The sequence below is a fragment of the Rhipicephalus microplus genome, chromosome 1 (genome assembly GCF_043290135.1).
Source record: "Rhipicephalus microplus isolate Deutch F79 chromosome 1, USDA_Rmic, whole genome shotgun sequence".
NCBI lineage: Eukaryota > Metazoa > Arthropoda > Arachnida > Ixodida > Ixodidae > Rhipicephalus > Rhipicephalus microplus.
This window is the reverse complement of record NC_134700.1, coordinates 21,252,998-21,275,516: the sequence shown is the minus strand read 5'-3', so window position 1 is coordinate 21,275,516 and position 22,519 is coordinate 21,252,998. Positions and strand designations below refer to the sequence as shown.

At 45.5% G+C, this 22,519-nt stretch overlaps 1 protein-coding gene across 3 annotated transcripts in view; it reads left to right on the top strand.

Moving 5' to 3' along the window:
* The first annotated feature begins 16,116 nt into the window (after window positions 1-16,116).
* Window positions 16,117-22,519, top strand: part of Duox (dual oxidase) — a 545,810-nt gene continuing 539,407 nt past the window's right edge. For all 3 annotated transcript variants that reach the window (XM_075889290.1, XM_037429312.2, XM_037429311.2), the window contains exon 1: window positions 16,117-16,278. In XM_075889290.1, the coding sequence (XP_075745405.1) occupies window positions 16,200-16,278 (79 nt within the window). In that variant the 5' untranslated portion in view covers window positions 16,117-16,199. The remainder of the gene's footprint in view (window positions 16,279-22,519) is intronic.

Genomic DNA, 22,519 nt, shown 5'->3' with positions numbered 1-22,519 from the left:
GGTGGCTTAACCGGCTGCAGTGGGCCGGCCGATGGTGTGGTAGGTTGTTTGTGGCGTTGGCAGACATCACAACTTGCGACGTAGTGCTTGGTGGTCTTCCAGAGTCGAGGCCAGTAAAAACGTTGTCGGATACGGTGAAGCGTTCGGGCAAATCCAAGGTGCCCAGACGTGATGTCATCGTGCTTGGCTTGGAATACCGCAAGACGCAGGCATTCTGGCACGACGAGTAGTAGTGTGGAACCATGGCTGGAGTAATTCTTGCGATATAGAAGGGCGTCATGAATCACGAATGGCGTGGCGCGTTTAGAGCTACGAGCCACATCAATCATTGGTTTCAGCGAAGGGTCACGCTGTTGTTCAGACATCCAAATTTGGGAAGTTGGAAGACGAGATAAGCAGTCGGCATCTGCGTGACATCGACCGCTCTTGTAGGTCACAGAATAATTATATTTTTGAAGCCGTAAGGCCCAGCGAGCCAACCGACCAGCTGGGTCACGTAGTCCGACAAGCCAACAAAGCGAATGATGATCTGTGACGATCTTGAACTGCCGGCCGTACAAATAAGGTCTGAACTTTTGGACGGTGAAAACAACTGCAAGACATTCCAGTTCGGTGACCGTATAATTCCTCTCCGCCTTAGTCAAAGTACGACTTGCATACGCCACGACGTGCTGCCCGCTATCGTGATATTGAACTAGCACGGCACCAACTCCGATACCACTAGCATCTGTATGCAGTTCCGTGAGTGCCTCCGGGTCGAAATGGCGCAAGAGGGGCCCGGAAGTAAGCAAATACTTCAGCTGCTCGAAAGCAGCCTCACACTCAATGGTCCATCGAAATGGAGTGTTTTTGCGGAGCAACTCTGTCAGGGGATGAGCAAGCTGGGCGAAGTCTTTGATAAACCGACGAAAATAAGAACAAAGGCCCACGAAGCTACGGAGATGCTTCAAAGACGTCGGTTGCTTGAAGTCTCGGACAGCACTGATTTTGTGCGGGTCTGGTCGTATACCGTCCTTGTCAACTAGATATCCAAGCACAAGGGCTTGACGCTCACCAAAATGACACTTCTTTGCGTTTAAAACGAGACCAGCTTGTTTGACGCAGTCTAGAACAACGCTAAGCCGATGGTTGTGTTCGTGGAATGTCTTGCCAAAAATAATTACATCATCGAGATAACACATACATATCTCCCGTTTGAGACCGCGAAGGATGGAGTCCATGAATCGCTCGAAGGTAGCTGGGGCATTGCATAAGCCAAACGGCATAACGTTGAATTCAAATAATCCATCAGGCGTGACAAAAGCAGTCTTCTCTTTGTCAGATGGATGCATTGGTATTTGCCAGTATCCAGACCTTAGGTCGACAGACGAAAAGTAGGCGGCCGAGTGCAGACAATCAACAGCATCGTCGATGCGTGGTAGCGGATACACGTCTTTCTTTGTGACGGCGTTGAGACGGCGGTAGTCTACACAGAATCGCCAAGAGTTGTCTTTTTTGTTACCAATATAACAGGAGCTGCCCAGGGACTGCTTGACTTTTGAATAACGCCTTTCTGCAGCATGTCGTTGACCTGAATGGCGATCACTTGCCTCTCTGACGCGGATACGCGATAGGGTTTCTGGCATATCGGTGTAGCATCTCCCGTGTTGATGCGGTGGTGCATACGGTATTCGGGCAACATGGAACAACGCTTGTTTTGAGCGAAATCAAAGACTCCCGCGTAGCGTGTAAGTACCTCCTCAAGGACATTCTGCTTGGAAGAAGGCAACGACTTGTTGATCATAGGTTTAATCTCGGCTGAGTAGTTGGGCGCAGTCTGACTGATAGCTGGACACTCTGAGACCATTCTCACGTCAATTGTGGCCTGCTCCTCGAACGTACCCAGTTTGAATCCGGCTGGTAGAACAACAGGCTCTGAGGCTGCGTTGAGTGCCCACAAGCAAGCATGTCCGTCGATGGCTGTAAGGACAGACCGTGGGACCAGCACATTCTTCTTAATGGCGTTTGCATGATCAGGCTCCACAAGTCCAGTGCAGGGTCCTGAGCGGACATGAGAAGAGCATACGGGTACAAACACTGCTGTCCGACCAGGGATCGTCACATCTTCGGACAACGAAAGAGCATCAATGGGCAGAGTCGGAAAATCGTCAACTATTGCAGCGGGCAACGTACTTTGTAGAAGAATCTCTCCAGTTCCACAGTCAAGCGTAGCGCCGCATTCATGAAGGAGGTCTATCCCTAAAATGATGTCATGAGTTGCGCGAGCCAGTACGGTGAATTGAACTCGGAAATTATGTCCACCAATCGTGAGTACAACTGAACAAATACCAACAGGGCATAACGTTTCGCCTCCAACTCCACGAAAAGTTTCTTTACGATTCCACGCGAACATAACTTTGTGACCCAAGAAACGATGTTTGAAACGAAGGCTCATAACCGAAACAGCAGCACCAGTGTCTACAAGAGCAAGAGTATCTACACCATCTATACACACACGCACTTTGTTGGTGCAGGCGGCCGTCTGGGACAGAAGCGCGAAATATGCCCTGGGAGACCACATGTGTAGCAAACGGGGACTTGTCAACTTACGTTAGCCGGAGCAGAGGTGGCAGAAGTACGCGGAGACGGGTCGTGCTCCGCAGGAACATTTTGTGATGAAGCATAGTAATCTTCTGGTAGAGGCCTGGTTGACGACGGTCGGGGGTCCGCAGCGGCACGTCGAGATGATGACATCCGGTGGATGACATCCGGGGAAAACGGAAGCCGCGGGGTAAAATCTGCAGTTTCTGTGCGTGGTCGGTATATATATATATATACATATAAATAGGCAGGCATGGTGGTTGAGTGGCCGTAGCGTTGCATATAGTATAGTAGATCCTCCGTGAGCGGTCACAACGTGGTTTATTTCGACGTTTCGGCCTAGAGTCTGGCCTTCATCAGGAATAAAGATACAGTTTGTCGGTGCTCAGCTTTATACAATCTCAAATCAGAGGGCAAGGAAAGAGGGAAAAAAAGGAAAGAAAAAAAGAAAAGAAAAGGAAAGAAAAAAAAGAAAAAAGAGAAAAATAATATACGGTGGACGCCCCTCGGGTGCCCCCCTTCCACTTTTCCCTCCACTTCCCCCCCATCTCTCTCCCCCCTCTCCCCTTCACCTTTCTGATGTCAGCGGTCTGTGTATGTTTCCGTTCACTAGCGCATTCCTCCCTATCAGACGGCCCCTCCTGGCACTGGCGGTTCGGTGTGTGGCATAAAAGAGCTTTTTAGGAAGTCCTAAGCCTTTAACTACTCGGGGTCCCGTAAACAATTCGTCGTAGAAGGACGGGGGCCGCGTATTGTGGTAGAGGCTGGTCAGCGGGCATTTTAGGAAGTTCTAAGCCTTTAACTACTCCGCACCCTGTCAACATTTCGTCGTAAAAATAGGGGTGCCCCGTATTGCGGTAGGCTGTGCAAGCGCGTGCAATGCGAATTCCTGGCCCGCTTCTAAATTACGCGTGTCGTGGGGGCCTCCCGGCTGTGCACATGGTTGCTGTTGGGCATGTCGTGCATGGCACAGTTGATTGGGTAGTAAAATAAAACAGAAAACAGACGACAGCTGCACTTAGGAAGAGTAGTTACACTTGGAATTGTTTTAGGTTGTCCAGTGCCCTTCGCAGCTGCAGTGCCGTGAACTCAGTTACTATTTTCATTGTTGCCGTTATTGTTTTCTAATGCTTTAATTGCTGCAAGTGTACCAGGATTCTCATTTATTCCTCTATCGAGGGTGTTAAATCGGTGGATAAGGTATGACTCTCGTTGTTCACGTTCTCGATTTGATTTAAATCCCGTCTCTAAGAGCGTTACTGATAGTTTGTCGAATGCATGGTCGGGAAGATTGAGATGTTTTGATAGAGGTAGACTTGGGGCTGATTTCGCATGGGCTCTGTGATTATTGAAGCGAATCCTAAATGGTGTTTCTGTTTGTCCGATGTACTGCATACCACACACGTTGCATTCGAGTAGGTACACCACATTAGAGGAATCGCATGTTAGGTTTCCTCGTAAGTTAATCGAAAACTTGGATTGCGTGCTGGTTGCTTTGTCTGTTTCTCGCATCGCCTTACATACAAGACATCGTGGCTTTAAGCAAGGGCGGCATGAATTATTGGGGGGTGATGTGTTAATTTGGGAGTGGACAAGGGTGTCTTTGAGGTTACGTGGTCGTCGGTAAACGACGCCTGGAGCGGATGGGAATGCGCGTTTCAGACGTTCACTTTGTTCCAGAATGTTGTAATGTCGTTTAAGGATTTTGTTTACATTGGGGAAGTTTGTGCTGTAAGTCAAGCAGAGGTTTGTTCGTTGTGGGTCTTCTCGTGGTGGTCGCTTCATAAGTAAGTCTTCACGCTTTAGTTTTCTCGCTTTTTTAACAGCGTCATTAATTACATGTGGGGGGTATTTTTGTTGCTCGAGCATAAGTTTTGGCCTCTGTGAGCTCGTGTCAAAGTCAGCGTCTCTAGAGCAGATTCGCTTAAACCGGTGAGCCTGGCTGTATGGAATACTGTTTTTACAGTGACGTGGGTGATCGCTTTGGTAATGAAGGTATTGTTGTCGATCCGTTGGTTTGCGATATAGGGTTGTAGAGAGCTTCTCTTCTTCTATCGTTATGGTAACATCAAGAAAATTTACGGTAACTTGCGAGTATGTGTGTGTGAAGTGTATGTTCGGATGTACAGCATTGTAAGTGTCTATAAAGCTGAGAAGTTCGTCCTCGCTTTAGGTCCAAATAAGAAAGATGTCTTCTATGTATCTTCTGTATAACATTGGTTTCAAGGAACTTTGTGCAAGAAATTCAGATTCTAGCTTTCCCATAAATATGTTGGCATAATTAGGTGCCATTTTGGTGCCCATAGCGGTCCCGCTGATTTGTCGAAAATACTCTTGGTTAAACTCGAATGAATTTAATTCGAGGACCATCCTCGTCAGTGTTGCAATGGCAGAGAAATCTGGGGTGTTAGATTGTCTATGGTTTGTGTACATGTTTTGTAATGCAGCTATGCCGTCATCGTGAGGAATATTTGTATATAATGAAGAGACATCAAGAGTAACCAAGTACGAGTTTTTCGGCACACAGATGCCCGCAATGTCTCGAAGAAAATGTGTGGTGTCTTTTATGTACGACGCGAGGGTGCATGGAATGTGGCTTATTAGTTTGTCCACGTACCCTGATATGGGTTCAGTTATTGTACCGATGCCTGATATGATTGGTCGACCTGGGTTACCGGGTTTATGAATTTTCGGGAGGATTAAAGCGACCTGGACGAGGGTATGCTGCTTGCATCAGTTTGTGGTCAGTGTTGGTTATCTTTTCTGCGTCCAACAGTTTCTTTAGTTCTGTTGATACGATACGTTTGTATTCGTCTGTCGGATCACCTGGGAGGCGTTCGTAAAATCTTGAGTCGTCTAGTTGGCGGTATGCTTCTTGTAGGTAGTTGGTTGTATTAAGGACTACAATTGCTCCTCCTTTGTCAGCGGGTTTTATTGTTATGTCTGTCCTAGATGCCAAATTTTTCATACTTATTTTTTCAGATTTGGTCAAGTTTTCTCGGTTTCCTTTCTGTCTGTGGTATTCGTGTACTATATCTTTCTGTACTGCGGTGATATAAAGGTCCAAGCACTTGTCTCGATTACTGTTCGGTGTCCAATCATTTGATTTACGACGGTGAATCGTTTCGTGGTTAGAAGGCCTATCTAAGAAATATTCGCGCAACCTTAAGCTTCGAGCGAAGTTGTCGAGGTCTCGGAGTAAGTGGAATTCATCGAACAATTTTGTGGTCGGGCAGAAGCTTAGTCCCTTAGATAGCAGTTTTACTTCGTCAGGTGACAAGCTCGTGTCCGATAAGTTTACAACCACAGTGTCACACGGTGTGCTCCTAGATGGGTGCTCGTTTGTACCATTAGTGTTTTCCTGGGTGGTGGTGTTGTAATGATAAGGCACTGTATCAGGGAACGCGGGTTTGGGCACATGGTCTCTTTCTAGTTTATGAATTTTTGTGGTCCTGATGGCTTGGTATTTATTCTGCTCAAATTCTGTTAATCGCGTGATTTCTTCGTTCGATAAAGTCTTGTGGCGGAGAATGGTGTTGGTCATAGCGACCAGTTTCTTTACCTGCTTGTCACTATGATTAAGAGCAATTTCTGTTAATTTAAGAGATGCCTCAAGGAGGACGTTTTTCCATGTTATTTGGTCGTGTTTATCTAGATTTGTAGCGGCTGGTGTGAGGGAGGTGTGAGGGAGAGTGTCACCTGACGAAGTAAAACTGCTATCTAAGGGACTAAGCTTCTGCCCGACCACAAAATTTTTCGAGGAATTCCACTTACTCCGAGACCTCGACAACTTCGCTCGAAGCTTAAGGTTGCGCGAATATTTCTTAGATAGGCCTTCTAACCACGAAACGATTCACCGTCGTAAATCAAATGATTGGACACCGAACAGTAATCGAGACAAGTTCTTGGACCTTTATATCACCGCAGTACAGAAAGATATAGTACACGAATACCACAGACAGAAAGGAAACCGAGAAAACTTGACCAAATCTGAAAAAATAAGTATGAAAAATTTGGCATCTAGGACAGACATAACAATAAAACCCGCTGACAAAGGAGGAGCAATTGTAGTCCTTAATACAACCAACTACCTACAAGAAGCATACCGCCAACTAGACGACTCAAGATTTTACGAACGCCTCCCAGGTGATCCGACAGACGAATACAAACGTATCGTATCAACAGAACTAAAGAAACTGTTGGACGCAGAAAAGATAACCAACACTGACCACAAACTGATGCAAGCAGCATACCCTCGTCCAGGTCGCTTCTACATCCTCCCGAAAATTCATAAACCCGGTAACCCAGGTCGACCAATCATATCAGGCATCGGTACAATAACTGAACCCATATCAGGGTACGTGGACAAACTAATAAGCCACATTCCATGCACCCTCGCGTCGTACATAAAAGACACCACACATTTTCTTCGAGACATTGCGGGCATCTGTGTGCCGAAAAACTCGTACTTGGTTACTCTTGATGTCTCTTCATTATATACAAATATTCCTCACGATGACGGCATAGCTGCATTACAAAACATGTACACAAACCATAGACAATCTAACACCCCAGATTTCTCTGCCATTGCAACACTGACGAGGATGGTCCTCGAATTAAATTCATTCGAGTTTAACCAAGAGTATTTTCGACAAATCAGCGGGACCGCTATGGGCACCAAAATGGCACCTAATTATGCCAACATATTTATGGGAAAGCTAGAATCTGAATTTCTTGCACAAAGTTCCTTGAAACCAATGTTATACTGAAGATACATAGACGACATCTTTCTTATTTGGACCCACAGCGAGGACGAATTTCTCAGCTTTATAGACACTTACAATGCTGTACATCCGAACATACACTTCACACACACATACTCGCAAGTTACCGTAAATTTTCTTGATGTTACCATAACGATAGAAGAAGAGAAGCTCTCTACAACCCTATATCGCAAACCAACGGATCGACAACAATACCTTCATTACCAAAGCGATCACCCACGTCACTGTAAAAACAGTATTCCATACAGCCAGGCTCACTGGTTTAAGCGAATCTGCTCTAGAGACGCTGACTTTGACACGAGCTCACAGAGGCTAAAACTTATGCTCGAGCAACAAAAATACCCCCCACATGTAATTAATGACGCTGTTCAAAAAGCGAGAAAACTAAAGCGTGAAGACTTACTTATGAAGCGACCACCACGAGAAGACCCACAACGAACAAACCTCTGCTTGACTTACAGCACAAACTTCCCCAATGTAAACAAAATCCTTAAACGACATTACAACATTCTGGAACAAAGTGAACGTCTGAAACGCGCATTCCCATCCGCTCCAGGCGTCGTTTACCGACGACCACGTAACCTCAAAGACACCCTTGTCCACTCCTAAATTAACACATCACCCCCCAATAATTCATGCCGCCCTTGCTTAAAGCCACGATGTCTTGTATGTAAGGCGACGCGAGAAACAGACAAAGCAACCAGCACGCAATCCAAGTTTTCGATTAACATACGAGGAAACCTAACATGCGATTCCTCTAATGTGGTGTACCTACTCGAATGCAACGTGTGTGGTATGCAGTACATCGGACAAACAGAAACACCATTTAGGATTCGCTTCAATAACCACAGAGCCCATACGAAATCAGCCCCAAGTCTACCTCTATCAAAACATCTCAATCTTCCCGACCATGCATTCGACAAACTATCAGTAACGCTCTTAGAGACGGGATTTAAATCAAATCGAGAACGTGAACAACGAGAGTCATACCTTATCCACCGATTTAACACCCTCGATAGAGGAATAAATGAGAATCCTGGTACACTTGCAGCAATTAAAGCATTAGAAAACAATAACGGCAACAATGAAAATAGTAACTGAGTTCACGGCACTGCAGCTGCGAAGGGCACTGGACAACCTAAAACAATTCCAAGTGTAACTACTCTTCCTAAGTGCAGCTGTCGTCTGTTTTCTGTTTTATTTTACTACCCAATCAATTGTGCCATGCACGACATGCCCAACAGCAACCATGTGCACAGCCGGGAGGCCCCCACGACACGCGTAATTTAGAAGCGGGCCAGGAATTCGCATTGCACGCGCTTGCACAGCCTACCCCAATACGGGGCACCCCTATTTTTACGACGAAATGTTGACAGGGTGCGGAGTAGTTAAAGGCTTAGAACTTCCTAAAATGCCCGCTGACCAGCCTCTGCCACAATACGCGGCCCCCGTCCTTCTACGACGAATTGTTTACGGGACCCCGAGTAGTTAAAGGCTTAGGACTTCCTAAAAAGCTCTTTTATGCCACACACCGAACCGCCAGTGCCAGGAGGGGCCGTCTGATCGGGAGGAATGCGCTAGTGAACGGAAACATACACAGACCGCTGACATCAGAAAGGTGAAGGGGAGAGGGGGGGAGAGAGATGGGGGGGGAAGTGGAGGGAAAAGTGGAAGGGGGCACCCGAGGGGCGTCCACCGTATATTATTTTTCTCTTTTTTCTTTTTTTTCTTTCCTTTTCTTTTCTTTTTTTCTTTCCTTTTTTTCCCTCTTTCCTTGCCCTCTGATTTGAGATTGTATAAAGCTGAGCACCGACAAACTGTATCTTTATTCCTGATGAAGGCCAGACTCTAGGCCGAAACGTCGAAATAAACCACGTTGTGACCGCTCACGGAGGATCTACTATACTATATACATATAAATATATATATATATATATATATATATATATATATATATATATATATATATATATATATATATATATATATATATATATATATATATATATATATATATATATATATATATATATATATATATATATATATTTCGTATAGGAAAGAAGACGCACGTACGAAGTTATTTTATTGACGTTTCAGCCGTGGGTCCGGCCTTCATCAGAAGGCTGATGAAGGCCGGACCCACGGCCTTCATGATGAAGGCTGGACCCACGGCCGAAACGTCAATAAAATAACTTCGTACGTGCGTCTTCTTTCCTATACGAATAATATTTCCCGAACCCAGCATCATTTTTGTTTTTGGTATATATATATATATATATATATATATATATATATATATATATATATATATATATATATATATATATATATATATATATACATTATTCTTTCAATCCCTCCTCACCCCTATTCATTGTGAGCTACTGTTGAGGGGCCGCATGCTGATGCAGACAGTTACAGGGCTCACTTTTCTCTTCTTTTCCTTCTTATAACCACAATCTTTGTGCAGACAAAACAGTTGAAAGTCATAATAACCAAATATCAATGCCGTGTCCCCCCGTTAAATTTCTATTCACATAGAGCTGGTCTGTCGATATCACAAATATGCAACTTTTGTTCAATGTCAGAAACAATAGAGCTCTATTTTTTATCATGTCGCTGACACAGATATCTGAGAAAAATACCTTTAGTCATTCCATTTGCTAGCCTGGGCCTGAACATCACAATAGGTAACTATTCTTCGGTGCTCCGGACGTGGGCTTCAGCCACAAGAACGTTTTAGATGCAGTTTGTAGCGACCTTAATGCAAGTAAAAGAATTGAGCTTTGGATTGCGTGAGCAATAATACTGTAAAAAAATTCAACATAAACAGGGTTTTTGTTTAACCATGCTGCTTTCTATCCGAGGTAACGAATGCATTGCCCTATCTGAACGAGGGACAAGCATTTATTGAACTCCTTTCATTGTACCTAGGGTTTTTTTTTAGGGGGGGGGGGGGGGTATAGACATTGAATTAGCGAAAAATTCTTACTGAACGTACTAATTATTTTTGGCCGATCCCCCTGAGGGTGTATGAGCCATGGTTATGGTTTTATCATCATCAGCTTCGCCATCCGGATGGCGGCTCGTCTTTTTCTGCACATCGTTTTGGTGCCGTGAAACACAGAAAAAAGGGCGTGGCCAAGGTGAGACAGTGTGGATTTCATGACTTATCGACCGCATCTGTAGCGCGGAGGACTTCGTACAGCTGCTGTTACGCGAAGCTTGTGTACTAGGCCTAACCATTGCCGACACCGGAATCGTAAAGAATGTCAGCCTGGCAGCTGACGGATCGTCATTGCGCCGACCTTACGTTATGAACGGCGTTTCGGCTCCCCATTCACCTCGTGACATGGCCGGCAAGTGATTTTCCCTGTTGCCGACACTGGACCGGAACAAGAAGGTCCTTTTCGAAAGCTGGGCTAAAGTATGCAAGGCCGCCACGCGAGCCATCAAAAACATCGAATGCCTTGTGCAAATGAAGCGCCCACCGATAAGTGACCTTGTGAATTTTCACCGAGTTTTGACTAACGAGTATAGGAATCTCATAGAAATTGCAAAGGAGGTAGAAGATGCAGTTCCCCTTGATCGTTTACAAGCAAAGATGAAAGAAGCAGACGAATGTGTTCACCTGATTATTCAGAGAAATTTAGAACAAAGAACAAGCCTTAGACGCATTAAAAACTCGGTAAGCTGATCTCGAATCAATAAAAAAGTGCATTAGAACAGAAGCGAAAGAGAAAAATGGGCTCCTCGTCTATAGCACTAAGACCTAGGCAATGCTTTTTCAAAGGCGATATTGTCGCACAGACGCTTGATGAGTCGACTTCACGAAGAGTAGAGGAGCACATTGAAAGCAGAGAGACAAGCATTAATTCCCACTGCAGAGAGTACAATAAGCATCGAAGGACAACTTCAGAAGTTAGAAACCCCTTCCACGACCTTAGAAGGCTCGTGAACCAGCTGGGCCAGCTGAGTGAATGACAAGATAGCATCAGCTACTTAGGTGTATCTGGTGGGAAAGACCTGTATGAAGGAAAATCAAAAGCATTTGAAAATCTGAAAGACGACCCATGCACCTGATCATGACGATGAGCCCCCATCGAAGACGACCGGTCGCCATCGACCAGCAATGTGTACAATGGCCTGCAGATAGCGAAACAAGACCAGCTAGTCACTCTAAATGAAACGAAAGGACGACCACGAGGATGCTGAAGGAAGCCCGGTGTACTTATCGTAGCCTAGGCCCTTCGAAACATTTGCATACATCAGGGTTGAAGGAAATGCATATAATGCATCTCAATTCATGTAAGATGCAAAATACCAAGAGAGCGTCGAAGTCAAAATCGGGAAAGCCCAGATTAAGGCAAAGGAAGAAAAAGAACGGCGATTTGGGCTAGTTGGTTTATTTGCTTTGCAATAATGGTTGCAGCGCAAGCTCAAAAGTGCTGGAAAAAATGCGGACAGAATGCGAGGAACGGAAGCAAACACGACAACAACACAGCGCTCGTGTTGTCCTCTTTGCTTACCATTTCTCACATTCTGTTTGCCTTTCTTCCAGCACTTTCGTGATTGCGCTGCAACCCTTATCGCAAAGGAAGGAAGCCGATGACTCCGAGGTGACCACAGACATGACCAAGAACTCGAGAAAACTTCTCAAAAATAGATCCTGTAGACCTTCATGGTAAAGTCAGCATCATCGGTTTTCACAAGAACGATAGCTGTTCATCGACCGCACAAGTCTATCAAAAGGAACACGTTTAAAGGCACGAGAGAGAAACAAACGTCGGAAGCACCACTAGAAGACCACTCACCTTTGAAGGGTGCGATTGACCCACATGACTTGACTGGAATGTGATGCAAGAACCCATAAACAAGTGTGTATTTAGAAAGTGTGTGTATTAGTGTTCTCCGTTGTCACTCGTCTGTTGGGGTACGAAAGATGTTGAATATTGTGCTCTTAGAAGACGACGAGTGACACTATCATGATCAGTTCAAGATCAGATCAGGACATGAAAAAAAGAAGAAGCCAACGGTGACTCGTCCCCTCCCCCCCTCCTTCCCCGAGTGATGCTTGCTAGTTTTTTAAGGCTTCAAAATCTTTTGGAATGCTGTTTTAGCTTGACCCGATTCCTTGGACGGTCGCTAGCACAGTCGCCAGAACCTTGTCAGGTCCATGACTCAGTGCCCCTGGAGATCGGAGAAAACGTATTAAAAACTAGCGCAGTGACGCCCTGCCTACAGTTAGTTCATCAATACGAATAGCCATTTACGGGGAGACAACGCCACAAATCAGGAAGCGATCATCACTCGTGACATAGCAGTGAGAGTTGTCTGAATACCCATCTGGAACAACCACAAGGGTGAGTGTTTCAGTGCAGAATCGGTGCGTTGCCTTACCCAGACTGCCCTGTTTCTTACCTAGAGTGAATCGGTTGATATGAAACTCAGCGCGTCACAGAACAAAAAAAAAAACTGAGCGCAAATACAACCTCACGAAAACCTTCTCTCTGTTCTCTTAGCTATTGTGCAGCCCTTTGGTCTGTCAATGTTATATTCATACGCCCGCTGCGCGGTCCCCATTTTTCGCTTTAGTTGTTTTGCTGTGTTAGTCTCCGTGTTTCAGCCTCATACGCTAGTATCCACTGCTTGTATGCTTTTCGATTTTATAATAAAGGCACATTTTCTGACATTATTTGAGAGTGCCTGCCGAATGCCCTCCAGTTATTTCTTGTTCGTCGGTGAATTTCTTTTTTGTGATTAGGTTCTCCCGTGAGTAGTTGTGCTATATACTCATATTCTTCTATACACCCCGATGCATGTTTTTCCATCCTAAGTTAACCAGGCCACTTAACATTATCTCCATTTTCACCATGAGCCCTACCTTAATACTTTCTTGGTTTTAATCCTCAATCATGTTCTTGCAATACGTTGCCGAAAAGCACGATGGCGTCCGCAAATCGCAGGTTGCACGCCACTCTCTGTCATCCTCGATGCCCGTTTCCTCTCAGTCTTCGCCGCCACAAGCATGCCTTGCAACCCTTTCTGCCATTCGACGCGACCACTCCACGCCTTCTTTTTCACTCAACCGATTCGGCACACATCCTCTCCTCCACTTTCGTAGTTGCCCTTCCTCTTGCTTCGTTCACACGCTGGCAAGCAGCCTCGAACAAGCCCGATTGTCGAAACGTCGTCTCCGGCGACACGCTGTGCTTGTCATGGGTAGCAGAAATTGTTGTGGCAAACATTTGAAACCTCAACTTCTTAGTAAGTGAAGTTTTTTGTGAGCTACATATTTCGTAGTGGCAGCATCGTTCTCGGAAAGCCTTCTTCCAGCGCCTTTACACGAAAGTGGCGCTCGGGGTGCGCTGGTCACATGGACGACGTTATGCCTCTTTTTCCAATAACTGCTGCTCTGTCGATTGCACGCTTGTCGCTGGTAAGCAGTTTCAAATAAGGTCACCGGCCATATCACGTTGGTGTGTTTCACTGTTGCCGTTCGCAGTTGCACTTCATTGCTTCACACGTGACCCTCGTTGGCGCCGGCAGAAAGAGAAACGTTGCGCTGCTTCGCATGCGGGTGAAGGTCGGCTCGGGGAGAGGAGAAAGTTGGCTCTGAGCATTGCGCAACAAAACCGAGAGGAAACGCCCAGCTTCGCTTGTCCCCATTCTCGTGATAGGGCCGCCTTTCGCGATTAATGCACTCGGCGAAAATGTCTCAGTACAGGGTAAAGAAGTGCTACTGTTTCTATCCTTCAAAATCCACCTTTTGTAGTTGTCCGAGTATTTCGAAAGCTAAGAGTTTTAATCAAGTTTCTATTCTTCTCTGGAATGCTGTTTTCCACGGGCAGTGGCGTGGCGCATTTCATTTATTAAAACTTAGAGTGTTTGCGCCTAGAATGGCCCTCTCAGCAGGTGATTCCACCGAAATGAGGGTTAAGGTTTAAATTTCTCAAAGTTCATTTTTTTCGAGTGTGGACAAATCTCCATGTCCGCTTCGAGTGTTGTCCTGGAGAGGGCTTTTATTCCACCGCCGCAAAACTTAGCGAAGCCGGCACTCAAAGTGTTCTATTTTGAAGCTTGTTTTGCACCGCAGACGAAACGCAGTAGTAAGGTAAGATATATTCACAGACACGCGCTTGCAGTTCAGTAGATAAGGCTTCAGAGTTGGGGTGGGATGAAGACAAGAAACATACAGGGAAAAGAGTTTCCACAGAAGTTTATGGCCCCCCATGCAGGTGGTTTTTTTTTTTCCTCTTTTTTTCAGTGGTGTAAAGGGTTGAGAGGACCCCCTTTACGCGTGGTTATCGTCAGCCTTCCACCGAAGGGGAATGCTCGGCCACCTCACTCGTGACCACCTATATACTATGGTTGTGTATGAGAATAAAACGAGCCTATCGATGAGATGTTTCTGTTACACTACGTGCAACAATGCGCGTGTAACATTGCGCAATGATAGAGAGGAAAAAAAGAGCGCAGCCGGGTCCCCCTTCTATTTAAACATGGGCTGCTAGTAATTGTTACTATCCGACATAAAAAAATTACCAATGGTAGTGTATCATGAGGTTAAGTCTAACCAAACTCGATTTTGAAGGAAGTTTCTCGAGCTGGACTACGACACACGTCGTCAGAGAAGCTTACTGCGCTAGATTAATATCTCAGGAAATTATGTTCCGTCTTCCACCCATTCATCAAATTCAAGAAAGATACACTTCGTGCTAACGACAGCACACAAAAAGTAACTTGTCAAAGTTTTTATGAAGCAACCATCGTGATGGCATTAATTGAAGAAATATTGTCCATTCATGTACATTCTAAAGCTTATTTCCAAAGATCCAGGCAGATTTTCATACTTCTTTTTGTTTCTCTTTCTATAGTCGGCCGGTTCTTTCTATCTTTTCGGAGCTAGCCATGTGTGTAATTCGTTTTCCTTAATATTTAGGTTCGGACGTGTTAACTCATAAATGAATACTTATTTTGGGTCTAATGGCCTGATTTCTTTATATATGGCGTTGTTGGAATCTACCGTTTGTTATTATTTGTTTTGCCATGTATGACGGTTTAGTCATGTTTGTACGCGGGTGATCGGGTGGTTTGTCAGGCTTTACTCTCTTTCACGGTGATCTTCTGTATCTCTGAAATAACTATGAAATCAAGTAAAATGAAAGACCAGTGCAATTATTTTTAGTTCCTAATCACTTTAATGCACACAGTTGGTATTCTTATTCTGAAATATGACGTATAACTCGCCAAATTCGATTAGTTCTGCAGATAGCTTTCGGGGACAGAGGGACGCAGAAAGTTTATGCCCGCGAGATCATCGCCGTACGCATGAGGGGGAGCCGGGGGGGGGGGGGTGCCAAGTTTGCTCTATACATTGACCTAATATGGAGGGGAATGTTGCGACGAACATTTGTGGGAAATGCAGTAGGGCTGCGGCCTCCGGCGGTATACTTTCGCCACATCTGCGTCATCAGCCCGTAACGATCGCAGGTGGTAACGCGCGCCGGTGAGCAACTGTTTTCAAATAGGCTACTCAGCATGCACACGTCATAGCAGAAACGGCATCTTCGAGTGGCGCTCAACTACGCCGACGCGCCAGCCCTCCTTCGGGGAGGTGATCAACCTGCTTACAAACGTACGGCGTTTGAACAGGAATGTCAGCCGCGGCGCGACTACCGTGGCGCCTGCGCAGAGGCGGCGACACCTGCCGCCAGCGGGGCAAGACCAAGGAAGGACGGAGCTGCCGGCCAGACCTGTTTCGGCGCTTGGCTGCGTGAGTGTTGTCCGCCCGTGCGTCCGCCTTGAGCACGGGGGTTCCCCTCGACAACGATGGGAGGACGACGAAGCCTTGTTGCGTTTTGGATACTTACGGCGCTGCTTTCCCGAGTGCGCGGCCAGGAGAAAGATGGTGAGTGAGCACAGTCGCGCGCCCTGTCAGCGCGCCATGACAAGCATTACGTGGGGCCAGTGCCAAGATGGTGACGACCTGCTGATGATCGCCCAGCGCACCATTCGTCGGCACGTGGGTCGGCACGCGCGCGCAAGACGTCCTCGCATCGTTAGCGCGAACTCCGTCTGATAGCGCGCTTTGCATACACCTAGGAGCACGGGAGCGCGAGCTGAAATCGGTGCCGTCAGTGTCGAACCGTTAGGCTGCCTCCGACAGCACTGCTTTCATGTCGAGAGCGTTGCTCTGACGGAACTTGTCAGGGCAATTGCCTTGGCCGCAAGTGGCTCACCACTAGACGGCGCAGACAGCAAAAACATGTTGGTGTAGCGGTTACGGCGCTCGGCTGTTCACTCCAAGGTCGCGGATTCGATCCCGGCTATTTTGTTGATGTCAAAATGGCAGACGCCCTTACACTGTGCACGTGAAAAAACACCAGGTGGTCCGTCATTATCATATCGTCGTTTTATGACGTTAAACCCCAGATGCTAGCTGTATTAAGATTAACATCATGCTCAGCGTACTTTTGCCTATGTATACTGCGGCGACTACAAGTTGACGTAATGTATAACAGAACGGATAAATGCACAAACTTAAGTTTACCACGAAGACGTCATTGCAGGCCGTTGTTGAACGTAATTTACCCTATGGACAGCGTTTAACCAAAAACTGCGTATTGTGGCGCCAGGGATTATAGTAATTCACTGTAAATAACAGAATGATGCTCAAATGTTTTAATACCTAAATAACTTCCTTGCTTACTATCTGCGGGATGATGTACGCCTAGAGTTCGTTCAATCAGACGTATTATACGGCTCCTAACCATGCTGTTCTCGTACCATTTCCGTCAAAATGCAGTGGAGGTTTGTTTAAACACATTCCATAATACGGCATGCCATATGCTTCTACCTCCCCGAGCGGTCACTTGTGGTACCATGATAGTTAGCGAAGAAGCATTGCGTGGATGGATCAATGGCTGTGCGCCGATACTACTGGTGCGCCGAAGTAGACGCCTGCCGATGAATCGTCGGCAGAGGGCTTTTTCGTGCGTAGCGTCGCATTTTCATCGCAGCCTAAGAAACACTAGCGTCTTTAGAATCACGTATCTCTGTGTTTTCTAGTAAAAGAACACATCGCATATTACTCACCCATTGATGCGGCGCCTCGGGTATGCGTATATATGCTTCTTTATTGACAAATTCAGAAGTAAGAATACAGCCACCAGTTCAATATGGCTGGGCGTTTAGCTGTAAACTTTGGCCCTGTGGCTGAATCGTGTGACAGACAGACCGAAATTTATTTGTCAAGAAAGACTACCGCCTTTAAAACTGTGCAGTCTATCTGTTCCTTGTGCCTTTCTTACAACCTTACTGCAGTACACCACGTGTTTTAACAACGCCGTTTTACGGCTGCCGCACGTGTGTACGTATGAGGCGTCTCCTCTGAGTGAGCACGCCATGCGGCCACGTAATGTAACCGATAAAAAGCACTCAACCAGCACAAGAAGCGTATTAACACCAGCATTATGTACAACGCTATTACACAATGTTACTGGCGATGTGTTTTCAATTCGATATCATCGCGTTAACAGGACAGCATTTCGGTGACACTATCTAGAAAAAATAAAAAATAGGCATCAAGAAAGCGTTTAGTATACGCTGAGAAACGGGATGAAACAAAGTTACGGTACTCACGGACTGAACTGCGGCCCTTGCCCTGTATGTATACAAAATCACTCCCGATAACAGTATCGTGTCTCTACGAATGTGGCCGCTACTACTGGGCCGGAAGAAACGTAAGGGCATTGCTTAGCCCGAAATTGTCTCATTTCATTTCCATGAAAGTTCAGGCGGGTGTAATACGACTCTTCAACGGTAACACAAGCCGAGTTCCATAATATTGTCCTTGTAAATAGCAATTAAGCTATCCAACTTGTTTTGGTACACGTATGTGTTCTGGCTCAGTCTTTTCACTTGATTCTCGTACCTGCGGCACATTTGCAACTGGTCCACATCATATCGCAGAAAGAAAAAAGATTACAGCGTTGTGATTTACTTCTAACAGGGTGAGTGGGAAGTTCTAAAAAATCGCCGCATATTCGCGGAGTGAATGATGATTGGCGGGGCGAAGCGTTCGTCAGTCCATGCGTGCTTCCGTCCGTCCCTCTGTTTGTCCGTCTGTCCGCCCCACTGTCCGTCTGTCTGTCCATCCGTCCGTCTATCAGTCTATCAAGTAAACACTCCAAGTACCGCTATCGCATCTTTTCCTCATGTATCCATCATATACAAGTACCGCCATCTAGCCGACATTCTAAGGACTGCTCTCTCGGATATGTTCGTCCGTCTGTCTAGTGAACACTCCAAGTACCGCTATCTCACATCTGTATACAAGTACCGCCATGCAGCGGACATTCTAAGGACCGCTCTCTCGGATATGTGCCACCGGTGGTTACATACAACGGGACGCACAAGCCACGCCATATGAAGCTTCGCCCCTGAAACGCTGTCCAACACTAGGACCGGCTCTAATTTTTCGCGGTGAAATGCATATCAATGAACAGCCATAATAATGTAATTCAGATGGCATAGCGCGCATGGAAAGCACTGATTCTCATTACCCCCCTTAGCTGACTGAGGAAGCAATGTTGAAGGAAACAGATGCATTTTTTAGCAATATACGACGCGGGGCTGTCGTAACTAGTGTAAATTCATTACGCACGCAGTAAAACTTGCTTGAAGGAGCGGAAAATGAAGCGCATACAAGGCGATTAACTGTCTCGATGCTGGTGTGTCTGTAGATTCGCGAACCACATTCATATCGTGAGAGGGCGCCTGACACAGTCACAAGGTAGGGGAGAAAATTTTTGGACGTGATTTTACCGGAACTTTTTTCGTAATAAGGTGATCGCGTTGATTTGTTGGGCTGAAAAGTTAGATATGTAATGAAGAATTTTGCAAGCAACTAATTCTCGAAAAGTTCACCACCATGAAAAAATTGGCAGATCCCACGTGCTATGGGAATCGATGATATGCGAAATACAAATGACGAAGGTTGATATGTCACTTTAAAATCAGCGCAACGTTACGAGGCAGGCGTAAATTATACCAAACATGTCTTTTATGTCATGATTATCATGTTCGGACGTTTCATTTACTTTCGTCGTCTGTTGACGTCACGTGGTAGATGCCAAATTTGTAATACGTGGAGCAAGCAAAACGGTCGCGAGCGCGCTATGAGCGTAACATGTAGTCATGTTTTACATGACACGCATGTCATTATTATCGTGTTTAAACGTTTCATTTGCCTTCGTCGTCCATTCACAGCACTTAATACCAAATTTGTAATATGTGGCGCGAGCGAAACGGCTGTGAGCACGCTATGAGCGTAGCACGTAGTCATGTTTTGCGTTACACGCATATCATGATTATCCTGTTTGGACGTGTCTTTTACCTTCGTCGTCAATTCAAGTTAAGTAATACCGAATTTGGTATATGTGAAGCTAGCGAAACGGCTGTGAGTGCAGCATGAGCGTGGCGTGCACTGAAAGTGGAAATCATGACATGCATGTCATGATTTCCACTTTCGGGTCTGTCACTGATGTTCGCCATGCACTCATGTAATACCGTACCAGTTTGGCGATATTTCTTGTGAAATAAACCACCGCAAGAACACCAAGGCCATGAAATGTAAATCATGACATGCACGTCATGATTTTCATGTTATGACCGGTCAATTATGCTCGTGATACAGCAATGTTAAGCCATACCAATTTCGGTATTGATACAAATGATGAAGGTTGCTGAAAGAGAGCTGAAAGTCGTAGGTGGCTAGACGGACAGATGGGTGGACGAACGGGTGGACGAACGGGTGGACGAACGGGCGGACGAACGGGCGGACGAACGGGTGGACGAACGGGCGGACGAACGGGCGGACGAACGGGCGGACGAACGGGCGGACGAACGGGCGGACGGACGAACGGACGGACGGACGAACGGACGAACGAACGGATGGATGGACGGATGGATGGGTGGGTGGGTGGGTAGATGCGCTTGAAGTCACCGAAGTTCACTAAGAAATATGAAATGAGAAAACTCCTCTCGACGTATGATCTTTAAACAGAGAAAGGCGTTAACAGGCAATTACAACAAACTTGGTAAATTAGAGCAAACTGACATGACAGGTGGATCAAAGGTAACCAGATGGTCAAAAAAAAATCCTGAGTTCCTCATTACCTCGTGTTTCATAATATCGACGTATCATCTTTAAACAGAGAAATGACGCATCAGATATCTACAGATAAAAAAACATCTATCATAAATCATGCAACCGTGTATGTGAGCGTCATTCTCATTTTATAGAAACGGAGAAATGCAAGTTAATAGATCATAAGCAATCCACGCGTTGTAACAAGCAATTACAACAAACTTGGTAAATTAGAGCAAACTGATATGACAGGTGGATCAAACGTAACGAGATGGTCAAAGTAAATTCTGAGTCCCTCATTACCTCGTGTCTCATGATATTATTGTGATTTTGGAACGTAAAACCCCAGAAACTATTATTACCTTCTAACCGCCAATATATGAACGCAGCAAAATAATGAATTGCACGTAGACTATGTTCCGTGCCCCGCATCGGTGGTCTAGTGACTAAGGTACTCGGCTGTTGACCCGCAGGTCCCGGTTGTGGTGGCTGCATTTCCGACGGAGGCGGAAATGTTGTAGGTCGGTGTGCTCACATTTGGGTGCACGTTAAAGAACCCCAGGTGATCGAAATTACCGAAGCCCTCCACTACGGCTTCTCTCATAATTATATGGTGATTTGGGGACGTTAAACTCCACATATCAATCAATTAGTGAGTTCCGTACCCTGTTTTGTCCGCTGTAGATAATTTTTCTTGTGGCACTTTCATAATAACTACGTATGAGATGTCATTTTTTACAAGTACGGTTGGTTGAAAGTCTTGTGCTGCGTCCCAAAACACGCGTAATCAGGTAGTGTGGTATAGCGCTCTAAGCTCGCATTTTTTTTTATAATTCCTCCTGAAACACAAGTGCTCATGTGTGCCAGACAATGCTATATAAAGTAGATGCTATGTATACTGCGCGAGTCGTTTACTTAGTACAGTAGTGTAGTGTACTTGCTACGGCTATTTACTCTTCACGTTCACGGCGTACCGCAGATTACCCGAAGTTCTGTACCAATGAGATATTAAATACCCATTATTAACAATTGGGAGATAATGCGGCAAAATGAGCATGGTAATAGCCCTTCCTACTTTCATTTTTCCTAAAATACCAAATGTTACTACCTATGGTTAGTAACAGCTAGGGTATTAACAGTTACTAAAACTGTTAGTAACGGCAAAGGTAGCAAGTGTTACCACCCTCGCAGTTACTAAATGCACTGTAACATATGTGGAAAACCATCACTACCAAAAGTTGGCAAGTGCTGCTACCTTTTTTTTATTTCAAGAGTGCAGGCAGAGTCCAAACCTAGGAGCTTTGAATGATGCGTCCACTTTTTTCCTACATTCATCGTGGGGTTCTCGTACTTCTGTATCGATGCCAAGAAGTATGCGTGCGCTCATTGGTCAGCTGCCATCTCGCAATAAGTGCACGTGCTACGTAACGGGCACAAAATGGATGTTCCACACTAACCATCTTGGCTACAAGCGGCACTCACTAACGCTCACATGCTCATACTTTCTAAAGATTTGATCCATGCCCAACCACCTTTGTCACCCTATGCAAACTCATTGCCCATCCATAACACTATTTATTAACAAACTCCAAGCAATTAGGCCGCTACTTCTCCGATTTAGAGAGAAGTGCTAAGATTTAAATTTAAAGGACACGTTACCGAAGATTGCTCGAGAACCAATGCACTCCCGCCTTGGTACTGCCTCCCCTCTGTGTGCGACTTCACTTTAACCCTATTTAAAAAAACACCGCGGAGCATATACTACAGGAATTCTTAGCACTTCAGGCAAAATATGCAAGATGCACAGCATTTTAAACTAATGGTTCCAAATCGATACGTTATGTTGGAAGTACATTACTACACAAACATTGGGAACATGCAGTTCAGCTACTGCATAGCGCATCCGTATTTACCGCAGAATGCTACGTAGTCTCAGCTGTGGTAGAAAAAAATCAAAAATGAAAACATCGAAAACAGCATAGTATACACAGACTCATTA